We start from the raw sequence: 21,903 nt of genomic DNA on the forward strand, positions 1-21,903 counted from the left end.
TGGGATGACTCCCATGACTGGAGTGCTGCAATGGATGGCTACAAGCTCTTCAGAAGGGATAGGCAAGGCAGAAGAGGTGGTGGGGTGGCTCTCTATGTTAGGGAATGTTTTGACTGTACAGAGCTACACAATTCTGATGACAAGGTAGAGTGCTTATGGGTGAGGTTGAGAGGGAAAGCCAGTAAGACAGATATTGTGCTGGGAGTCTGTTATAGACCGCCCAACCAGGTTGAAGAGATGGATGAATCGTTCTACAAGCGGCTGGCAGTAGTCTCAGAATTGTGTGCCCTTGTCCTTGTGGGGGACTTTAACTTTCCAGACATCTGCTGGAAATACAACACAGCAGTGAGTAAACAGTCTAGGAGGTTCCTGGAGTGTGTGGAAGATAACTTCCTGACACAGGTGGTAGGTGAGCCAACTAGGGGAGGAGCCTTGCTAGACCTACTGTTTACAAACAGGGAAGGACTGGTGGGAGATGTGACGGTAGGAGGCCGTCTTGGGCTTAGCGACCATGAAATGATAGAATTTTCAATTCTTGGTGAGGCAAGGAAGGTGGTCAGCAAAACCACCAGTATGGACTTCCGGAGGGTAAACTTTGGCCTCTTCAAGGCACTGGTTGAGAGAGTCCCTTGGGAGACAGTCCTGAAGGGCAAAGGGGTTCAGGAGGGGTGGACATTCTCTAAGAAGGAAATCTTAATGGCTCAGGACCAGGCTATTCCCATGTGCCACAAGTTGAACCGCCGAGGAAAACAACCGGCCTGGCTGAATGGGGAGCTTTTGCTAGGACTCAAGAAAAAAAGGAAAGTTTATCATCTCTGGAGGAAAGGGTGGGCAACTTGGGAGGAGTACAGGGATCTTGTTAGATCATACAGACAGAAAATTAGAAAGGCAAAAGCTCAGCCAGAACTAAATCTGGCCACTATCATAAGGGACAACAAAAAATATTTTTACAAATATGTTAACAGTAAAAAGAATCCCAAGGAGAATATCTTTCCTTTAATGGATACAGAAGGGAATGTAGCAACCAGTGATGAGGAAAAGGCTGAGGTACTTAATGCCTTCTTTGCCTCAGTCTTTAATAGTGAGTCCAGTCATCCTCAGGGTACTCCACCCCTTGAGCTGGAAGGTAAGGATGAAGAGCATAACATACCCCCCCTTAATCCAGGAGGAATGAGTTAGGGACCTAGTACACCATCTGGACACTCAGAAATCTATGGGACCTGATGGGATCCATCCAAGAGTACTGAGGGAACTGGCAGAGGTCGTTGCCAAGCCACTGTCTATCATCTATCAGCCATCCTGGTCAACAGGGGAGGTCCCAAAGGACTGGAGGCTTGCCAATGTGACTCCCATTTATAAGAAGGGTCGGAGGGAAGATCCGGGGAACTACGGGCCTGTCAGCCTGACCTCGGTACCAGGGAAGATCATGGAACAGTTTGTCTTGAGAGTGCTCACATAGCAAGTCCAGGATAAGAAGGGGATCAGGCCCAGCCAGCATGGGTTTACGAAAGGCAGGTCCTGCTTGGCCAACCTGATCTCCTTCTATGACCAGGTGACCCGCCTAGTGGATGAGGGAAAGGCTGTGGATGTTGTCTACCTGGACTTCAGGAAGGCCTTTGACACTGTCTCTCATGGCATACTCCTTGAGAAACTGGCGTCTCATGGCCTGGATGGGTGTATTCTTCAGTGGGTGAAAAACTGGCTGGATGGGCGAGCCCAGAGGGTTGTGGTGAGTGGGGTGAAACCAGTTGGCGGCGGGTCACAAGTGGTGTTCCCCAGGGCTCGGTGTTGGGCCCTGTACTGTTTAATATCTTTATTGATGATTTGGATGAGGGGATTGAGTGCACCCTCAGCAAGTTTGCAGATGACACCAAGTTGGGAGGCAGGGTCGATCTGCTTGAGGGTAGGGAGGCTCTACAAAGAGATCTGGACAGGCTGGATCGATGGGCTGAGGCCAACTGTATGATGTTCAACAAGGCCAAGTGCTGGGTCCTGAACTTCGGTCACGGCAACCCCATGCAGCGCTACAGGCTTGGGGAAGAGTGGCTGGAAAGCTGCCTGGCAGAGAAAGACCTGGGTGTGCTGGTTGACAGCTGGCTGAATATGAGCCAGCAGTGTGCCCAGGTGGGCAAGGCGGCCAACAGCATCCTGGCCTGCATCAGAAATAGTGTGGCCAGCAGGAGCAGGGAGGTGATTGTTCCCCTATACTTGGCACTGGTGAGGCCACACCTTGAGTACTGTGTTCAGTTTTGGGCCCCTCACTACAGGAAAGACATTGAGTTGCTGGAGCATGTTTAGAGGAGGGCAACCAAGTTGGTGAGGGGCCTGGAGCACAAATCTTATGAGGAGTGCCTGAGAGAGCTGGGGTTGTTTAGTCTAGAGAAGAGGAGGCTGAGGGGAGACCTTATCGTGCTCTACAACTACTTGAAGGGGGGTTGTAGTGAGGTGGGTGTTGGTCTCTTCTGCCAGGTGGCTGGAGATAGGACAAGAGGAAATGGCCTCAAGTTGAGGCAAGGGAGATTTAGGTTAGATATTAGGAAAACATTTTTTACTGAGAGGGTTATCAAACATTGGAATGGGCTGCCCAGGGAAGTGGTTGAGTCACCATCCCTGGAGATATTCAAAAAGCGAGTGGACTGAGTACTTCAGGACATGGTTTAGTGGGCATGGTTAATGGTTGGACTCGATGATCTTGAAGGTCTTTTCCAACCTAAATGATTCTATGATTCTGAGTTCGAGCTGCCTCAGAAGTGGTTGGTACTGAAACACAGCTCCTCTTAGCACCCCGACTGCCAGTGCTGGGTGTAGGGTTCGGCGTTCGGAAGATCTCGCGATGTCACGGAAAGTTAGAGGGTTAGTCGCAGCCTTATGATGTGTCTGTAATCCCACCTACCCTTGTTAGTATAAAAGGAATTGACTGCGCAATAAAAGGCGGAAGTTGGCGCTCACACTGTGTGTGTTATCTGTCTCTTTCCCTGGTCCGGGCCGACCAGTGATCTAATCGCGGCACCTTGATATGTGGTGAACGCTACATAATGGTGACCCCGACGTGATCGGTCGCACTAGGCGACGATGGAACTTGCGCAAGTGATTAAGGTGTTGAAAGTGTTGGCTGATGAGGTGGGTGCTCACGGAACGATTAGAAGGGGCCCCACGGGCGAATGCATCCAATGGGTGCTGCGCCGGGGAGGGATGGGCTCTCCCAAAGAAGTATTAAGTCCCCCAAATTGGGGAGAGATTCGGGAACTGTTGCTCCAGTCGGCACTTGCGGGTGAGCGCGGAGCTGCGGAACGATTACAAGCGTGGGGGAGAGTGGAGGAGGTAGTTACAGCAGGACGGAAAGCTGGGGAGCGTTGGTCGGCGGCGCGAGCTGTTTTGTTTGCGGATGAAGCGCCGGTTCAAAACCAAGGCGGGGGCAGTGCCCCCAGGGACAGTGAGTCAAACTCGGACGGAGTGGGCGGCTGTGGAGCGGGGCTCACAGAGCGGTCCATCGCCGACTGAGAGCGTGGACACGGAGAGTACGGCAGAGACGGAGGTTTTTCCTGTAGGGACGGTACCAGCGGGGACGGACGAGCCCCCTCCGCAGTGTCCATGGGGGGAGTTACGGCGGGAGGTTCGGAAGGACTTGGGGGAGTGCCTCTTGGACTGGGATCTAGGCGGGGACGTTAAGGGAGATTTGTACCGTTAGTTGAGAGAGTGGGAGGAACGGCCACCCGCGGAGGGGATAACTGGGAGGCAGCGGGGGTTGGAGACTGTGGCAGAGGAGGAAACACCCCCCCGCGGGGGGAAATCAGGCGCCCTTGCCGGGAGAGCGGACGGAGCCTCCTGAGCCTTTGCCTGAGCCTGTGCCTGCTGAGCCGTCAGCTGCACCCCCTCCGGCGCTTCCTCCGCCCCCTCCCTCCTGCCTTCCTTTCCGCCCCCCCCTCCGCCGCCTTGCAGCGGCGCGTGTCAGCCGGCCATGGAATGGCCGCCGCCAGGCGCGGCCGCGGCCGGCCCCCGGGCAGAACCATCCGCGCCCCCGCCACCGCCCTTTCATCCATCCCGCCTCTCGGAACCAGAGACGGTGAAACCAACCGCGCCCGCGATAGACGCGGAGCCGCCTGCAGTAGCCTCTGCAGACGAGAGGGAGAGGCATTGGAGAAGAGTAAGAAAAAAAAAAAAAAAGGGGGGGGGGGGGGAGGCATTTCACTGGAAAGTCCTTGAGAAATTAAAGACTTTGTCCCAATGGCAACTGGGACGGCACCGGCGGGTGCTGGAGCCACTGATCCAACAGATTCTGACTAATAGAATATTACACTTTAGAGGACTAGCAGACATTGAGTCCTTCAGAGAGGTTTTTAGAACAGCGTGCCTTATTGTATATAGAACTTGCTTTAGGTAAAAAGTGTGTTAAGCATAATTTGGTTAAACATAGTGTGATTACGGGAAGACAGTGTGGGGTAAACGTAAAAGTTAATTAAAGCCAAAATTAGGGGTAAGGTCTATTTCCATTAATAACCTGGGAACGAGGTTGATTGTGTTTCCACAGATACAGGCCCACGACAGACTCCTGTTGAATTTGCACGACCATCATCATCTGGAGCATCATAGATGGTGTGGCAATATGAATACCACCTCAGTCAAAAACTAATGTATAGGTCACCTTGGCTAACATAACAGGTCAAGATTCTCTGTGCACCGCAACCGCATCATAAAGCCCACGAACCAATAGACAAGATGGCTATGACTCGTGCAGCGCGCCTGGCCAGCGAGCGCATGCATCATAGATTGCAACTGAGGCGGACTTTTGGCACCCGCTGGCCACGTGTGCCAAAACCCATTCCTCTGCAAATGTATAAATACCGGGATTTTCCGAAGAGCATCGGGCTGGTGTATGGTGAGGCCATCGTTGCCTCTGTGGGGATGCCCACGGAAAGCTGGCACCTACCGATTGCTGGGCTGAGTTCGCGGAGCAAGATGACCCAAGAATGTATGGATGGTTCATCTTCCTCATAGTCCTCATGGTTTGGGTCATTAGGGGTAATGGGTTGGCTCAAAGAATTATGGGCATTATTGTAGTTATTGTGATTTTAGCTATTGTAATAATTTTACCTTGTTCAGCTTGTTAAGTAAACTTGGCATCCCTCAAATAGCACCGGCCAGGCCATTGTAGAACGAGCACATTGAACTTTAAAGGCCTTACTCGATCGGCTTAGGGAGGGGGAGCAGGAGGAGCCCTCCTGGTTACAGGAAAACACACCTGCTCTCTGTACACAGTGTCTTCTGTTAACTGGGTTAACTTCATTAAATCAGACAGTTCGAGGGGACTTGGAAGAGACGGCGGCGCAACGACACTTTACAAACACAGAAGAGAAAGGTCCCTACCCGTTGGTCCGCGTACGTGACTTTCAGACACGCCAATGGGATGGGCCGTTTGAGTTGCGTTGTCTTGGGCGAGGGTATGCCTGTGTACAGACACCTGAAGGGCTACTGAAATGGGTTCCTAGTCGTATGATTCATCCTGCCTTAACCTCGTAGTGTTTGAGTGTTTTTCCTACAGGTCGCTGTGATCCTTTCCTGGCTTGTGACACCTTGGGTATCTGCTACAAACTTCTGGCAGTGGATGCGAAGCCAAGTGGGGGACCCTGATGTGTATCTGGATGACGTCCCTCTCAGAGTCCATCAATACGTGCCTTTATGGGATCCGGCTGTCAGAGCTCGCAGCCAGGAATCCAGGTGCCTCAGACATTAAGCCTTAACATCAGTGCACCAATGATAAACTTTATAGAGTAATAGAAGTAATTCTTTCCAAGCCTCATGATGTATCTGTATAACTTTCAATCTACCTCCTGTGTGAATTTCTATAAGGGAGCTCTTTGCTCTTCAGGGTGAATGGGACATTTACGGGTGTTTAAGATAGAGTGTTTCAACTTAGTTGTAGAAATATGTTTATACTCATAGTACTTTACTTAGTTACTTCTTGGTGTGGAATTGTTCATAACAATAGAGGCCAACTCGTCATAGAGAGGGGGGAGATGTAGGGTTCGGCGTTCGGAAGATCTCGCGATGTCACGGAAAGTTAGAGGGTTAGTCGCAGCCTTATGATGTGTCTGTAATCCCACCTACCCTTGTTAGTATAAAAGGAATTGACTGCGCAATAAAAGGCGGAAGTTGGCGCTCACACTGTGTGTGTTATCTGTCTCTTTCCCTGGTCCGGGCCGACCAGTGATCTAATCGCGGCACCTTGATATGCGGCGAACGCTACAGCTGGGCTGGATGTTCAAAGGGAAAGTCTCCTCTACACATCATGCAACTGATGCCACATGGAGTAAGTGGGCTGCACTGATCACACAACGAGCTCGCATAGGAAACCCCAGTCACCCAGGAATTGTGGAAGTGATCATGGACTGGCCAGAAGGCAAAGATTTTGGAATGTCGCCAGAGGAGGAGGTGACATGTGCTGAAGAGGCCCTGCTGTATAATAAACTGCCAGAAAATGAGAGGCAATATGCCCTGTTCACTGATGGGTCCTGTCGCATCATGGGAAAACATCGGAGGTGGAAGGCTGCTGTATGGAGTCCTACACGACTAGTTGCAGAAACTGCTGAAGGAGAAGGTGAATCGAGTCAGTTTGCAGAGGTGAAAGCCATCCAGCTAGCATTAGATATTGCTGAAAGAGAAAAGTGGCCAGTGCTCTATCTCTATACTGACTCATGGATGGTGGCAAATGCCCTATGGGGGTGGCTACAGCAATGGAAGAAGGGCAACTGGCAACGCAGAGGTAAACCCATTTGGGCTGCCGCACTGTGGCAAGATATCGCTGTTCGGATAGAGAAGCTAGTGGTAAAAGTACGTCACGTAGATGCTCATGTACCCAAGAGTCGGGCCACTGAAGAACATCAAAACAATCAGCAGGCAGATCAGGCTGCCAAGATTGAAGTGTCTCAGGTAGACCTGGACTGGCAACGTAGGGGTGAGCTATTTATGGCTCAGTGGGCCCACGATACCTCAGGCCATCAGGGGAGAGATGCAACATATAGATGGGCTCAAGATCGAGGGGTGGACTTGACCATGGACACTATTGCACAGGTCATCCACGAATGTGAAACATGTGCTGCAATTAAGCAAGCCAAGCGGCAAAAACCCCTGTCGCATGGGGGGCGATGGCTGAAATATAAACAGTGGGAGGCCTGGCAGATTGACTATATCACACTCCCACGAACACGCCAAGGCAAGTGCCATGTGCTTACAATGGTGGAAGCAACCACTGGATGGCTGGAAACATACCCTGTGTCCCACACCACTGCCCAGAACACTATCCTGAGCCTTGAAGAGAAAGTTTTATGGTGACACGGCACCCCAGAAAGAATTGAGTCGGACAATGGGCTCACTTCTGAAACAACCTCATAGACACCTGGGCCAAAGAGCATGGCATTGAGTAGGTATATCACATCCCTTATCACGCACCGGCCTCCGGAAAAATCGAACGATACAACGGACTGCTGAAAACTACATTGAGAGCGATGGGGGGGGGACTTTCAAACATTGGGATACACATTTAACAAAAGCCACCTGGTTAGTTAATACTAGAGGATCTGCCAATCAGGCTGGCCCCGCCCAACCAAGACTTCAACATACTGTAGAAGGAGATAAAGTCCCTGTAGTGCGCATGAGGAGTATGTTAGGAAAGACAGTCAGGGTTAGTCCTCCCTCAAGCAGAGACAAACCCATTCAAGGGATTGTTTTTGCTCAAGGACCTGGGTAGACCTGGTGAGTGACGCAGAAGGATGGGAAAGTTCGATGTGTACCTCAGGGAGGTTTGATTTTGGGAGAGAATAGCCAGTGAATTAGGCTGTATGATATTTAACTGCTAAATAACCTACCAATGTATGTCATTGTATCTATAGTGCCTATATGCCATATCAAGGGTATTACTGTAAAAATTACCCAAATGACTGAAGGGTGGACTTTGAAACTGAGCCAAGTACAACAGTGATAGAACTTGAACTGGTGCCCAGCAATTTCTTCAAGATCAACATCTTTGACCTGCAGACCAAGGGTGTGGGTTGCACCAAATGTACCTGCTGCAAGTTCCAGAGGCAGCATACAACAACCCAACACCTCACACCATCTCTCCTATCCTGAAGGACTGTTACAACAGATGGAGCCCCGAAGTCATGGACTAAATAAAATTGATGGACACATTAGAGGGATAGCCCATCAACTAAGGGAATACTTTTTTTGGGGGGGGGGACAGGACAGGGGGTCCATATACATATATATATATATAAAAGACAAGGAAAGTGGTAGTGGTTAATTGGAAAATGCAAGATCTGGGCATGATGTAGATGGTATAGAATAAGGGGTGGATAATGTCCTGGGTTCAGCTGGGATAGAGTTAATTTTTACAGGAACCTGGGAGGTGGGGGGCATAGCCGGGGCAGCTGACCTGAACTAGCCAAGGAGCTATTCCATACCGTGTGACATCATGCTCAGTATATAAAGGGGGAGCGGGCCGGGGGGGTGGTCTCGACTTTCGGTGGGGGAAGTGGCAGAGCGTCGGGTTCCCCGTGGTGAGCAGTTGCACTGTGCATCACTCCTTTTGTATACTCTCTTATTAGTACCGTTGTTGTTGCTATAACTTCTCTTTTTTTTGTGTGTTGTCCCAGTAAACCGCCCTTATCTCGACCCTTGAGGTTCCGATTTTTTTTTTTCTCCCTCCTCCGATTCTCCTCCCCATCCCACCGGAGGGGGGCGGGAGGAGTGAGCGAGCGGCCGCGTGGTCCTTTGTTACCGGCTGGGCTGAAACCACCACAGCATGTTTAACATTTTAACCAAATTAGCATCTGAAAGAAGAAAATTAGTAGGCTTCTGGCTTATTACATTCCTATTCCATAACTACAACATAAAGGGTACCAATATTGTATGTGTGAATATTTGTGGGGGGTTTTTTGCATATAAAATATTGTGGGGTTTTTTTGCTTTTTATACTTGTTTCATATTCTTAATCAAATATTCCCCCCAATAAATTGCCCTTTCATTAAATAATTCCAGCATTTAGAGACTAAAGTGGAAAAAATATCAAATATCATGAGATACAATAAGGCTGCAGAATCTAGCATTTTCTTCATATTTGTATGTACCATTTTGTAATAAAGAATGTATAACATCAAAATAAATCATTAAGGAAGAAAGTTTTACCATGTGTTTTTTTCCCTTCAGTTACATAGACTGAATTAACAGCAACTAAGTCCTTAAGATAAATCAGGATTACAAACTGAGAACAGAGTAGTACAGAGGAGATAAAAGGACAGAAATATTTCCAGATTTCATAAAGTTTTTAATTCATGCCTATGACACTTTGCCATATCTAGTGAATACACAGGGTGCTGGTCCCCCCTTGAGTTTCTGGATGATGTACAGCAACAATATTAACAGTAATTTAAAAAACATTGACATTACTAATTAGCTTGAGGCTAATTTTATGAAGCCTGTCAGATTTCTTAGATGGCTGTATGATACATCCAGCAGAACTGAATATTGGCAAGAGGCTATTAACCAGATTTGTCTCTTCTGTGTCTGCCAAAATACATTGTAGAGTCAATGGATAGTCCCTATAGTAACTTCCAGCAGTAGTGTTCAAAGGCATATGAACAAATGCAAACCAACTTCCCATTGCAAGCTTTGCTGCTTCTGTAGTGAAACTGACTGAAATTGATGCTTTTGTAATGCACTCAGGTTAGATCTCAGAATTTGATCGACACAGATTTACACAGGCAACCACAGTACATCCTTTGCATCACTTTTAATGAAGCTGCAGTTTTCATTCTTAGCTACATCTTGTTGCCTGAGCAACAATGGTTTGGATTTGGCTTTCTTTGTTTTTCAATTCTACTCGATAAAATTAAAAAAATAAAAATAAAAAATAAAAAAGGAGAGAGACAGGAAGGTAAAGAGGTGAAGGGGAAAGTGGCCAGCAGGGAGAGCACCAACAGGGTTCAGGAGGCTTAGGCTCTCTCCCATGCAGCAGTTGGCAACAAAGAAGATGATGATGCTTTTTTGCCATGTTTTTCCTTTGGTACTATATACCAGTTCTTATTGGCCCAGCACTCATGACCAGATTGAGGGATCTGCAGTGGCTGGAAGAAGGGGCCTCTCTGGTGAGGTTACCTGGCCAGTGGGAACCAAAATGAGAGGCATAAACAAGCTTAATGTAGGTTTCCAAGCAGTCTTCCAGTGGCATGAGCACTTGCCTTTCATCTGCTTAGACAGAAGTCAAACCGACAAGCTAAAGACAACTGCAGCCTTATTTATAGTTTTGCTTTGTAAATCTTATTTTTCAGGGCTTGTATACCAGAACCATGTTGTCATGCCTGGGTTGCTCACAATGAAGACAAGAGCTGAAATCTGAGCAGAATAACTGTTTCTAGCTTTGTTTGCGTATTGCCAGGGTTTTTTTCCTCTTTTTTTTTTTATTTTTCTGGAGGAGAGAGTTCAAATGCAGATTTTCTGAAACTGTCTGTTTAAGATTAACATAACATGCTATCTGGAAATTAGGCACCTATATCCAAATGAAAATCTTTCAGAGAAGGCCTTCTACTGAGAAATATGTTAAGCTTGATGTTCCCATTCCCTTCAGAATAAATTAATTGTACAGAAAGAAAATCAGCCATACTCAAATGCATGGCTTGTTATATCCTATGAACTTCCACTGTGCCTTAAAAACAAGTAACAAACATAAAATGCATTTCCTACAGTGGTCATTGCTGGATAGAATTCATGCCAATTATACAGGGTTATGTTAACATCTCTGGGAAAGCATGAATAATATCAAAGTTGGGAAACAACTTTTATTTTGCTAAATATTAGCTCATATCTTAGACATTTTAAGATAAAGGAAATAACACTTTGACATTTAGTTGCTGTTATATTAACTTTAAATATCCAGCCCTATACTAGCATTATCTAAGTATTGACATTGTACTAAAGCAAAATCATACAGTAAAATTGGAAAACCACCTCAGGGAGTGCATATTATAAAAACATATATACATACATATAAAATAAAATACCTAATATAAATATACATAAATATGCATATATTACCTAAAATCAAAGAATAAACTGTATATCTAAAAAATGTGTTTATAAAAAAAGAATGGAGAACAGCAAATGGTCAGACAAGCAATCATAACTGCTTAAGATTTCAACTTTAGCTTAAATTCCTTTTATTAAATACATTTTTCCCTGACCAGCTATTGGTTTATTATTGATTCTTATCACAAGGCTCTCTTCAGTGATGTACTCTCTTGAAATCTCACTCTTTCTGAATATGCACATTCCCCATACATGAATCATCTCACAGCCGGACAAACCTAATCCTTATTCTTCTGCATGAAAGCGCAGTGCCAAGCCAGTACATTCAGAGGACATGATGGAAGAGAAGCCGCCACCCATATCAGTGTACAATATATAATTTATTTTCTTCTACAGATTTTCTTGCTTCAGGCAACCCACTGACATGCCAAAATATGGCTTTTTAGTGTAACATAATAGGACAACAATTTACTTGCGTACAATGCATTTTATGAATAGAAATAGCATTATTTTAGGTCAAATAGCAGTTGGGTTTACTCTCCAACAAAAGGGAACAGTGGAGCTCATCCTAGGAGTAAGGAAAAGTGGCCCTGAAAGCCCACACTTTCCCTTTGGTCCCCTGGAGCTCCAGGCTGTGCAAGCCACTTTCCTGCTACCGAAAGAAAAAAAAGCAAAACATGAGTTTTCCATCCACCACAGCAGTAGCCAGGGAGTCTGGGAAAGGTAAATAAACATACTTTTACAGGCGACTGCCACCAGAGAGCATTCAAAACTCTCTGGCCCGTGCCACCAGTGTCCCCTCTGGCCTGCAGCCGTGGGTGGCACAGGAGCCCAGCACACCTGCCTGATGTCTTCCTGCTGCTCCTGGCACCCCAAAAAGCTCACGATCAACAAGCCAGAAGAAAGATGAGATTGCCAGGTCCCAAGCTTATGCGCATACTGCTAAGAGAGGGCAAAGGCGCAGTCCCTGGACTACAGCTTGTCCACCTGGATTCCTTTTTATAGCACAGTTGTCTTGGAGACACCAACTGGAACATCCAAAATAGCACTAGGGAGTGAGCTCACCCCAGGCAATCAGAGATCCAGTGCTCAAGCTCATTTCTCTTTTGCTTAGAAGTATACACGTACCCCAGGCTGCATGGGGGAAGCCATCATACTCTCTTCCAGTCCCACACTGATTCCTTGTGGACGACCGCTTTGCTTCTTTCCACATATAATAATAGTAATAACGTGCTTCAGGACATTTGCAAAGGCACTTTTGGTCGGATGGTGCTCTTGGTAGCGTGGGTTTAAGAGTACGTGCAGCCAAGGACCTAGGCTGTCCCTAAGGGCCATATTGCACCAGAAAGATAGGGTGTTAGTTGCATACATGCTCCCTTAGTCCCCTGTGTGCAGTAAGTAAACTGCTGCGTTCTCAAACAAGGTGCTTGGCTGACCTCCGAGTCCCTGAGCCCAAGTGTCCACAATGACAGGTCACAGAGCATCTCAGTATCTGCCAGTGGTACAATCACGCCACTCGGTTGTGATCGAGCCCTGGACTAGGAGCTGCTTGGCAAACAAGAGTCAATGGGATTCAGAAATTAGGGGCCTACCATTGCAAGCATATGTTAAAAAAAAATCATATTCATCACCAAATAAACTGATAAAACCTTACTGAAAGAATTAAGAAGTTTCTTTCTTACATGTCTCAAAACTCTTATAAATAAAGAATAAATTATTACAATTTTCTCTTCTGATCAGCTATGTAGAAATGTATGTGTGGCTCTTCGTACTACAAATAGGATTTTTATGTTAGCATTTCTGTTGCTTACTACCATATAAACTAGGCCAATAGCAGCTCTGAAGAGATTCTGCACAACAGTCATTAGAATTTGTATCGTGACATCAAGTCAGACCCATTGCTTACCAAACCTTTGCTCTACACAGGTTCTTCCCGACAGCATCTCCTCTTCTGTATCTAGATGGAGCAGCTGAAGATATTACCTACCCACCAGCTCCTTTTTGCCGCCAGATAGTTCTGCTGGCATAGCAGAAATTGTACACACATACACCAAATTTACTCCAGCAAAAGCCTACCCAAGCTAATTTAATCCATCCTCATTATCTTATTGCACTGAAGCCCTAGAATGATAAACAACCATTGGATGGTCAAACACTGGTCATTGAAATACAACATTGAGGGATGACAAAAGACTCCTCTTGCTTTAAGAAAAAAAGAAAAAAGCCAAGGAAGATTAAAAAAAAAAAAAAAACTTGAGAAAAATGTAAGACACCTGCTATGTTCTAGGAAAGTAACCGCTCCACCTCCCCAGCTTTCTGCAGCACATAGTCCAGGGCAAGAGACCAAGGGCTAGGAACTGTCTGGAAACTCAAGCTTCTTATAAAAGGCTGAGATTTTGATTTGAGGAAGGGGCAGAAGGGCAGAGAAAAGAAGTCCAAAAATCTCAGCTCTGGTTTCCCTGCCCAAAAGTTCTCAAGCCGCTGCACCCTCACCTCTGGGACTAAAACTGCCTGGGATGGCAGCCAGCACTGCTAACTATAGGGCATGGGGTCTGTGGTTTGGGATTGCATGCTCGCAGCTAATCCAGGGTACAATTGCTACGGACCAACACTTTGTATACGTAGTGATGATGACTGGCAATGCTTATTGTTAAAGACAATCAGTCTAGTAACATTTTGCTCTAAGGTTTGAAACTAGCTTACCTTCTTCTAAGCATTCCCATCATGGAAATGTCTAGTTTCCAATTTAAATCATAAAAAAAAAAATCAAAATTTGGATTTGAAAGTACGAAACCTTTCTGTCTGTCATAGGATGGGCTTCAGTGTGTTAGTACTCTCTTTCCCAGTTTCAGCAACACTTCCTTGCAGGAGTCCTGCAAGGCTTGCATGCACTTTGTTTCCATGTTAGTGCATGATGTAAGATTTATTAGAATTACCACCTTCTTTTCTGCTAACGTCAGGAGTAGGACTATCAGAGCCTTTGGAAAGATTTGTTTTCTGGTAAGAGGACTGCATAGAAAAAGCTTCAAAGCTGAGAAAAACATATGTGAAGGGAATGTGATTTTCCTGTAAGGACAGCAAATTCTTGTTGCTTTAATGATGCCTCAATCATGAGGCCAGAGAGGACAGACATTGGCAAGTTAGACACTCAGAGACGGTAAAATGCAGCATGACCCACTGTTAATGCAGAAGGCAGTAATTCCATTATTATTTTTTTGTCAGCCAAGACTTTCGTGGCTTATGTTGTGATAATTGTAATTAATGCCATTTACTTTGTAACTGGTGAACTACTTATAAAGAACACAGTACATACAGTACATTGTAAACATTTTTGCATATTCAGTATCAGCTCAGGCTCCTGCTCATGTCTAGCTGCTTCCTGAATGTTAATGCAGCCTGCATTATATTATATTATATAAGCAAGCAATTACAAAATAAATTACTTGAGATTCTTAACATTGCATTTTCCTGTAAATAATTAAAGTCATATGAGGAATACAAATGAACTGGAATGAACCACACTAAAGTCGTAGCTACATTATGTTAACAGTCACGTGAAAATCCAGTGAGCTGGGCCTTGGGTATGCAGATTTCAGCAAGCAATCTTTGAACATGGCACCACATTGTAGTGAAAGATGCTGGGGTTTCTTTTTAAGTAACGGTTTCCCTCTTTACCTTCCATGTTACTGGAGATGAGACTGAAGCAAGCTATTGCTTTTCATTTGCATTTGATCCATCTATATTTTGTAAGTAACACAGGAGACCTGAAGCCTGCAAAGAGAATTGCAGAGCCAGTGACCCATCTGCATGGCCACCGAAGCCAAAGGTGATTTGCCCACATGAATGTTTCACAAGATGCCTTAGGGAGAGACTTGGAATTACTTCAGAGTCACATAAAATAACAGCATACATTTTTTGCAAGCTCATAGTTGAAGACAACATCAGCATTATCAACTACCATCTCCTTTAAGTATTAAAAGGAATGTGGCAATTGCTACCAGCGTGCTCTCTCCCAACACTGACTGAAGCCGGATGCCCTGGGAACACGTTCTGGATACCTATGGACACTTGTGAAGGTTCACACGTGTGGTAGCCAATGGGATGCACATGCAGTACAACACAAGCTGTGCATCCTACTCAGCCTTAAGGGTTTCTGAGCAGGATAGGAGGCTAGAGGTGCCTAGAAACAACAGTGTCAAAAGCTGAGGTGTCTGTAGCCTTCCAGCACCTTCCACTTCACTTGGCAGCTGAGGCTCACCATTTTTTGATGCAGAGAGTATTTGGGTACATGCACCTCTTTCACAGGATCAGAGAAGAGCTGAAGTTGGAAAGCACCTCTGGAGTTGGCCTAGTCCAAGCCCCTGCTCAGACCAGGGCACTCGAGGGCCTTGAGGCCTTTGAGCAGTGCTGCTGAAAGCAGTTGTCTGCCTTTTTCTTGTACTTTGATCCTTGTTTCCACTTTCACACTGCCTCCTTTCCCTGTTGTCAGCACAAATATTGGTGCAGCCGCCTGCTAAACTGAAATGATGAACATACCTGAGTCAAAACTACACTATAGCATATGTAAGTAATTTTAAACTATACCATGTCTCTGATGTGGCTCATGGCAGCTGCACCAATGCTTATGCTGACAAGACAGGAGGTAGCCCAAGGCCAGGAAAGAAAAGCCAAGAGTCAGACAGGCTGGGCCAATTCATTCTGTAACATGCTGAACTCTGCCATTCAAAATGCATATGCTAGTCACGGTTTGAGGTTTCTTAGTTTTATGCAAATACTCACAATGATATAAACTCAGGCATGGATACAGCTGTAGCAATGTGAAACTGCCTTGCACTGGCATAGATCTTCCCATTTCTGAGCCTGTTGCAGCCATATTGCCTGTAGGGCAAAGTTTCAATCTGAATCAGCCCCTAGACCATGGGAAAGTTCATCCAGTGAACTACCTGGCTCACCCTAAACCCTAGACAGCGTGCGAGACACCACCGAGGCAGTCTGAACCCACGTAACCAACCTCAGTAACAGCTTGCAACATATGTCTTCCAAAGCCTACATCAAACCTAAAAGTCTACATGACTGCAAGGCTTGGTAACCACAAAGAATATGCCGGTAAGCGTGAGAATGGATGAGCACAGTGCTACTCTTCAGACATCTGTAATTATAATGGCTTTTGGAGAAATGAAACTGAAGCAGTCTGAACTAAACAGAGTGAAGTATCACCTCGATCTAACAATTCTCATTTGATAGAACAACATGTTATGCTGGGATGGTGGGAAAGCACTGCAAGTTAGTTTATCTGTTTTGCAGCAAAGATACAGGCTAGCGAGTATAGGCGACATTTAGGCTTTGTCTGACTCTCCAGGTCTGGGCCAGTTAGCTTGCATATAAAACTTCGGATGAGGTATTTTTGGGTGCAGACAAGAGCACAGTTACCAAACAAGCACCTGCTTGAACTTCCCTGTGAAGAGCAAGCCCTGGCAAGAAGTTAAAGTATGTGAAATGCACTACTTCTTCTCATTTAACAGTGTTGGCACAAGAGCCAGGGTGTTTTCCACCCGCTGACCACTCATGACCAAGGTATTCTGTGTATTGGATACAAAGGAGAAATGGTTGAAAAATTCACCTGTAACCAAGTAAAAATGCCTCCGGACATCTACAATCAGTCCTGAACAGCCACCTGGTCATGATCATCTATACAAGCATGACCTCCAGGCTTCATTATTGTACCATCCAAGCCTGAGAAAGGTGGCAGAAAGCACATTGAGAGTCAGACTCAATCTTCAGAACTTCTGTGTGGCATCAGACAAGCTTTCAAACTTGTACCCTCCTTATGCCACAGAAACATAAAGTTAACAACACTTACTTGGTGACCTCACCAGGATAGACTTCTGGACTAAGTACGCAACACACAGTACCTTTCAAAAGGCTCAGTATTGGTATCTGGACATCTGGTAAGAACATGTGGATTAGCCAAGCAACTCATTAGACAGATGACAAAGTAGTTGTGCAGTTACTAGTTTCTCAACAAAAACTAAATGCAAATTTCTTTGCAAAATGGACACACATTTAACTTCAATGACATTTGTTACATACTTCTTTACTTAAAATATGTATATATTAAAGTTAATTTAGGTAGGAATTTGAGTACAAAAAAAAAGTTTATTTCACTTATTCCTTCAAGAACATACTTTGGTGTATCAAGTTTTGCAGATTTTTCTGTGAAAAAAAGAGTTCTTTTACAAAACTCAGTTTTTAAACAAAGCTATAAGCTTGCACAGTAATTCCTACCTTTCTCCTCCCTTCCTAAAGCACCAGCAATTAAGCACTTAGATGATGGTGATCATTGGGGGGTGGGGGGAAGACACTTATTCATCTTACATGGAGCACACTATAGCAAAAAAGGTAAGTTACATCCATAAATCACTACCAGAACATATACTAAACAGGCAGTTGCTGCTTCTTGACCAGGCAACTTTCATACTGATGCCAATGGAATTTTACCCTGATTAATTACTTGCCAGATTCACTCACAGACAAGTTTAGGCAGCATGGAGTCAAAGGAGAGAATGAGGAATGTAATGTTTTGGCATAAAACCAAGTGCTTCTTAAAGGCAAAGTATATTTTCTGTAATTACACTATTAAATTAGATTTGGAACGATTTTTTTTTTTTAATCGGCTACTTAAACCTGTGACATTTAGAAACCCTCCTCTCATTTTTCTCTTAAGATATTACTATTTTCTTAGATGGTTTTACTTGTTTTTTCATGGGCTGTGACAAAACCAATTATATGGAACTTTTGGTCAAAAGCATCCGAGGTTGAGTTTATTCTACAATTAGCTGCACTCCTCTCAAAGACAGAAGCAAAAATAATTTAGTAAGTAACATTTTTTCAGCATTATAACCACCAGTTTCACCAATGGATTATATGGTTGTCTTCAGACCACTGCATAACAGATAGCCCTAGATTAAGGTTTAAATTAGTATCTACATATTTACAATAGTAAAAAACCAGCACATGCACATACACCCAGTATTTCTCAAGAGCACAGAAAGACGTAGTTAATCAAAGATGGGTTTAAGTTTGCATATGCTCCCTGTTACTTCCTAAATGCTGGGGTGTCCTTCAGTGTGCTCTGATTTATGTGGGCTGTCACAGATAACGAGTTATCAGAAATGCCCGAGTCCCAGCAGGGTACCAGGCTCCGACAATGAATTACTAAGCTCCCATCCACAAGATCAGTCTACAGTGGTCTCATGCTTACAACCTGGTTAGGTAGACTAGTATTTTCATTACGAAGTCAATACCCAAAGTCTCCATGCAGCAGGAGGCAACAAGGACCCTGTAACTAGCCTGGTTTAAAGACCGTGCTCTTCTTCCCTCTGGTCTCCTGCAGGGTAAACTGGGGAGCAGAAGGAATCAGGCAGTCTACAGACATGAATTACCACAACACCTGCATTAACAGATTATGCTGAAGCATGTGCTAACTGTAACGTTCAAGTACATTTTATTAAGTGTTATAAAATACACAATCTTAAAATACAGCACATTTCACACATAGGTTGTAAGACCTCATTGGTATCACTACAGCATTGAATAGATGATACACTTCCTATGAAATCAGCAGACCAGAAAGCTAGGAAAAAACAAAACTACTTTCAGATTACAATCTCTTTCAACGCCCCACTGCTTAAGGCTATATTTCTACTACCTGAGTTGATTTTGTTAACTTCACAATTTTTTGAACCTCCAAGGAGGTGGGGGGGAAGGCAGAGAGAAGTGATAGTGCACGCTTTTCAAAATACAACTAGCAAGAAAAATGTTGGCAGTCACTTTGTAAACTTTGCATTAAAAATATGTAAAAGAAAAAATTTGGTACTTACAAAACTGAATACAGCCTACTTAATAATCTTGAATCTAAAGTGAGATCAAGTAAAAAAAACAGCACTTCATTTCATAATGTACTTCAGTTTCACCACACTTGAAAGTCATGCAAAAAATGATGCCTGTTTCTTCATGTTTATACCACTGTTATGTCACCAATCTTGTGTGCGATGTCATACTATAAAAAGAAAGAATATCATTAATCTATATTAACAAGAGGCTAGATACTGTAATATACAGCAATTAAATGTACGATTCCAATCATCACCCAATTTATGGCCATTCAGATGAGAGTTTATACCAGTGTCTTGCAGTAAACCAGCGCGGTGGTGTAGCAAATTGACTCAATTTTTCAGTGGACTTTAAATGACTGTAAACTTAACTTCATAGCAAATTTTCAGTATCTTCACTTAGGTTATCTGAAAATCCGTGTTGATGTTCCAGCGCATACCTACTGTCATCAATTTTTAAAAGTATCTGTCAAAGTCTGCTTAGATGTCTCTCTCCTCAGTTTCATATCAGTAACTTGAATTATCAAAGAACCACACATTTTTGTTGTTTACTGATATAAACGCTCAGTTGTCTCAAAGAATCCACTGACTCATCCCAATCTGCATACTTGGTTCTTTCACCATTTCCTTAGAAGTCAGTTCTAGCTCCTTGACTACTTTTGTTGACTTTTTCTGGGGATACTTTTTTGCACAAACATAGTAGAAAATATTTCTTTGTTCCAGTTACAGTTCTTTATCAGCTCTGTATTCTTTGCCTTAATATTCCAAGACTGATATTGTAAGAAAAATGACAACTAAGCATTTTTGCTACCACTCCATGCTGCAAAACTGCCTCTTCTATCTATATGCTGCCTGTACTCAAACTCTACTGACAGTCACCAATATTAATTTTCCAAACATGATATTCTAACAGAAAACAACTCTTCCTAATTAATAATCCACACATGTATATATTACATTTACTGGAAACATCTCATTTTCTTACTCCACCATTTCAGCTTATTACAGGCGTTTGTATTATTATACCAGTCCTCACAGATTTTTAAAACATGCCTCAATGCCACAATAGTCTCTCCATAAGACCAGTAATTAAAAAAACTGACTCAGGCTACCTCTGTAATATCTCACTTTCTTCCTTGCAAACTGTCACATTGCAATTAGAATTACACATCAACTAAAATCTTCCAGTTGCACTTGACAGTAAAAGTAATTGAGTACCTTCACAAAACCTTGCTTGGAAGCATAACTCAAATCAGTACAAAGTACTGCTTGGCATTGAATCACCACATTTGCCTTCTTTCTATTTAAAGCTACTGTCTAGCATGAGAATCTGTTTTACAACTTCATTCTGGCTATTGTTTATATACTTATTCTTTTAAGGAATATTAGAGGCATATTAATTGGGACTGAACACTGAGGCAAGAAGTGTGCTTTCTGTCTGTATTCCTGTCTTCGCACCACAGCTAACACAACACTCCTATTTCCCACCTCTTGCATTAGTAACTCTCAAACTGGTAACTAGATAATAATTAATAAACATATGCCTTCTAAATAAAGATTAAGCCACTTCCCACACAGTTCCTCCTATCCCACTCTATTGGAAAAGCCTGAAGAAACAGAGGTCTTACATGCCAAACTGTTTATAAATCTGGCTATTCTGTGATTAGGCAGGTGCGTGAGTAGGGGCTCACGTAACAAAGGCTCTCCGTGAAGCATGTCCTGTTTGCTCCCTTTCATGAATGAGTCAAGAGACAATTAACACACCCTGCTTATGAAGAAAAAAATCTGCTATATGGCACACAGAGACAAGCTGGGATGGGGTGAGAGCTTTTGATCCCCCAGTTGTTTGGAAAAGCAAAAGGGGTTAAGAAATAGTTACTTAAATAAGATAGAAGGGCAAAAGGGAACAAATACAACATAATCTGTTCTCCTTTGCCTGCACTGTCCTGATACTTTCAGTCTTGATTTTCTTCTTTCCTTCTCATCTAAGTAAATCCCTACAAACAAATAAACAAAACAAACAACAACAAAAAAAGAAAAACGCAGTCTAGCAAGGGAACCTTAGCATGCAGCTAGAGGTTATTCATGCAACTGTGACAAAGCAAAAAAGAAACACCAAAATTAACCACCCACTGGTGTTGTAACTTATAAACATGGTGTGGTAACTCTTTCGGATCTTGCAAGGAAAAATATCAATTAATGAGAAACTGCTGGCTGCCCAGGTACTTGCAATCATAACTTCATTACATTTAAGCTGGAAAAACAGGGGCCAGTCTAAAGTACGACACATGTTGTATTTAAAGCGTCTAACGCCTAAACCAGAGACAAATGAGTGAAAATGGTTACGAACAAAAACTACGATAAAAAAATCAGTAAAAGGAATGACCTTCCACAAAAGCATATTCAATAGCAACATACTACACTCAGAAAAGGGAAAAACTGTCTAAAAATCCATCCTGCTTCAGTGGTGAAATAAATCCAGCAATCAGAAATAAAGAGGTGGCATGTAATGGAAAGAGGAAGGTCAGCCACCAATGTAAGTGGGGAGCTGTAGGCAGAGGAAAGTTGTATAAAGAGCCAAACACAAAGAGTAATTTGCTGCTGGCAGGGCCAATGCAATGACGACAAGAAGGAGCTTTACATCTCTACGTATCTCAGCCTGGCAGTTTAAGTATACATGGCTAGATACTTCCAGTATCAGTAACGATGAAGAGAAGTACTCAAGACACCTTGATTCTGTATTTGCAAAATAAATGGGACGAACTACTTTATCCTGAGAATGCTTTCCATCACACTAGTAAGCGAGCAGCAGGGAAAAGGGTGGTGAGGGAGTGCCAAGTGACCCAGCTGAGTGATGAGGGACCCCAGCCCAAGTGAATACTCTCCTACACGCTGCTGAGTGGAAGGAGAGAGAAGCCGCCTGCTTTGGAGGCAA

At 44.0% G+C, this 21,903-nt stretch overlaps 1 protein-coding gene across 1 annotated transcript in view; it reads right to left on the reverse strand.

Annotated features, from left to right (window-relative positions):
• Positions 1-18,557: 18,557 nt before the first annotated feature.
• Positions 18,558-21,903, reverse strand: part of CXADR (CXADR Ig-like cell adhesion molecule) — a 36,427-nt gene continuing 33,081 nt past the window's right edge. Inside the window, exon 8 of the mRNA XM_069785328.1 lies at positions 18,558-19,135. Within this exon, the coding sequence (XP_069641429.1) occupies positions 19,094-19,135 (42 nt within the window). The 3' untranslated portion in view covers positions 18,558-19,093. The remainder of the gene's footprint in view (positions 19,136-21,903) is intronic.

This window comes from Haliaeetus albicilla, chromosome 6 (assembly GCF_947461875.1).
Source record: "Haliaeetus albicilla chromosome 6, bHalAlb1.1, whole genome shotgun sequence".
Taxonomy (NCBI): Eukaryota; Metazoa; Chordata; class Aves; order Accipitriformes; family Accipitridae; genus Haliaeetus; species Haliaeetus albicilla.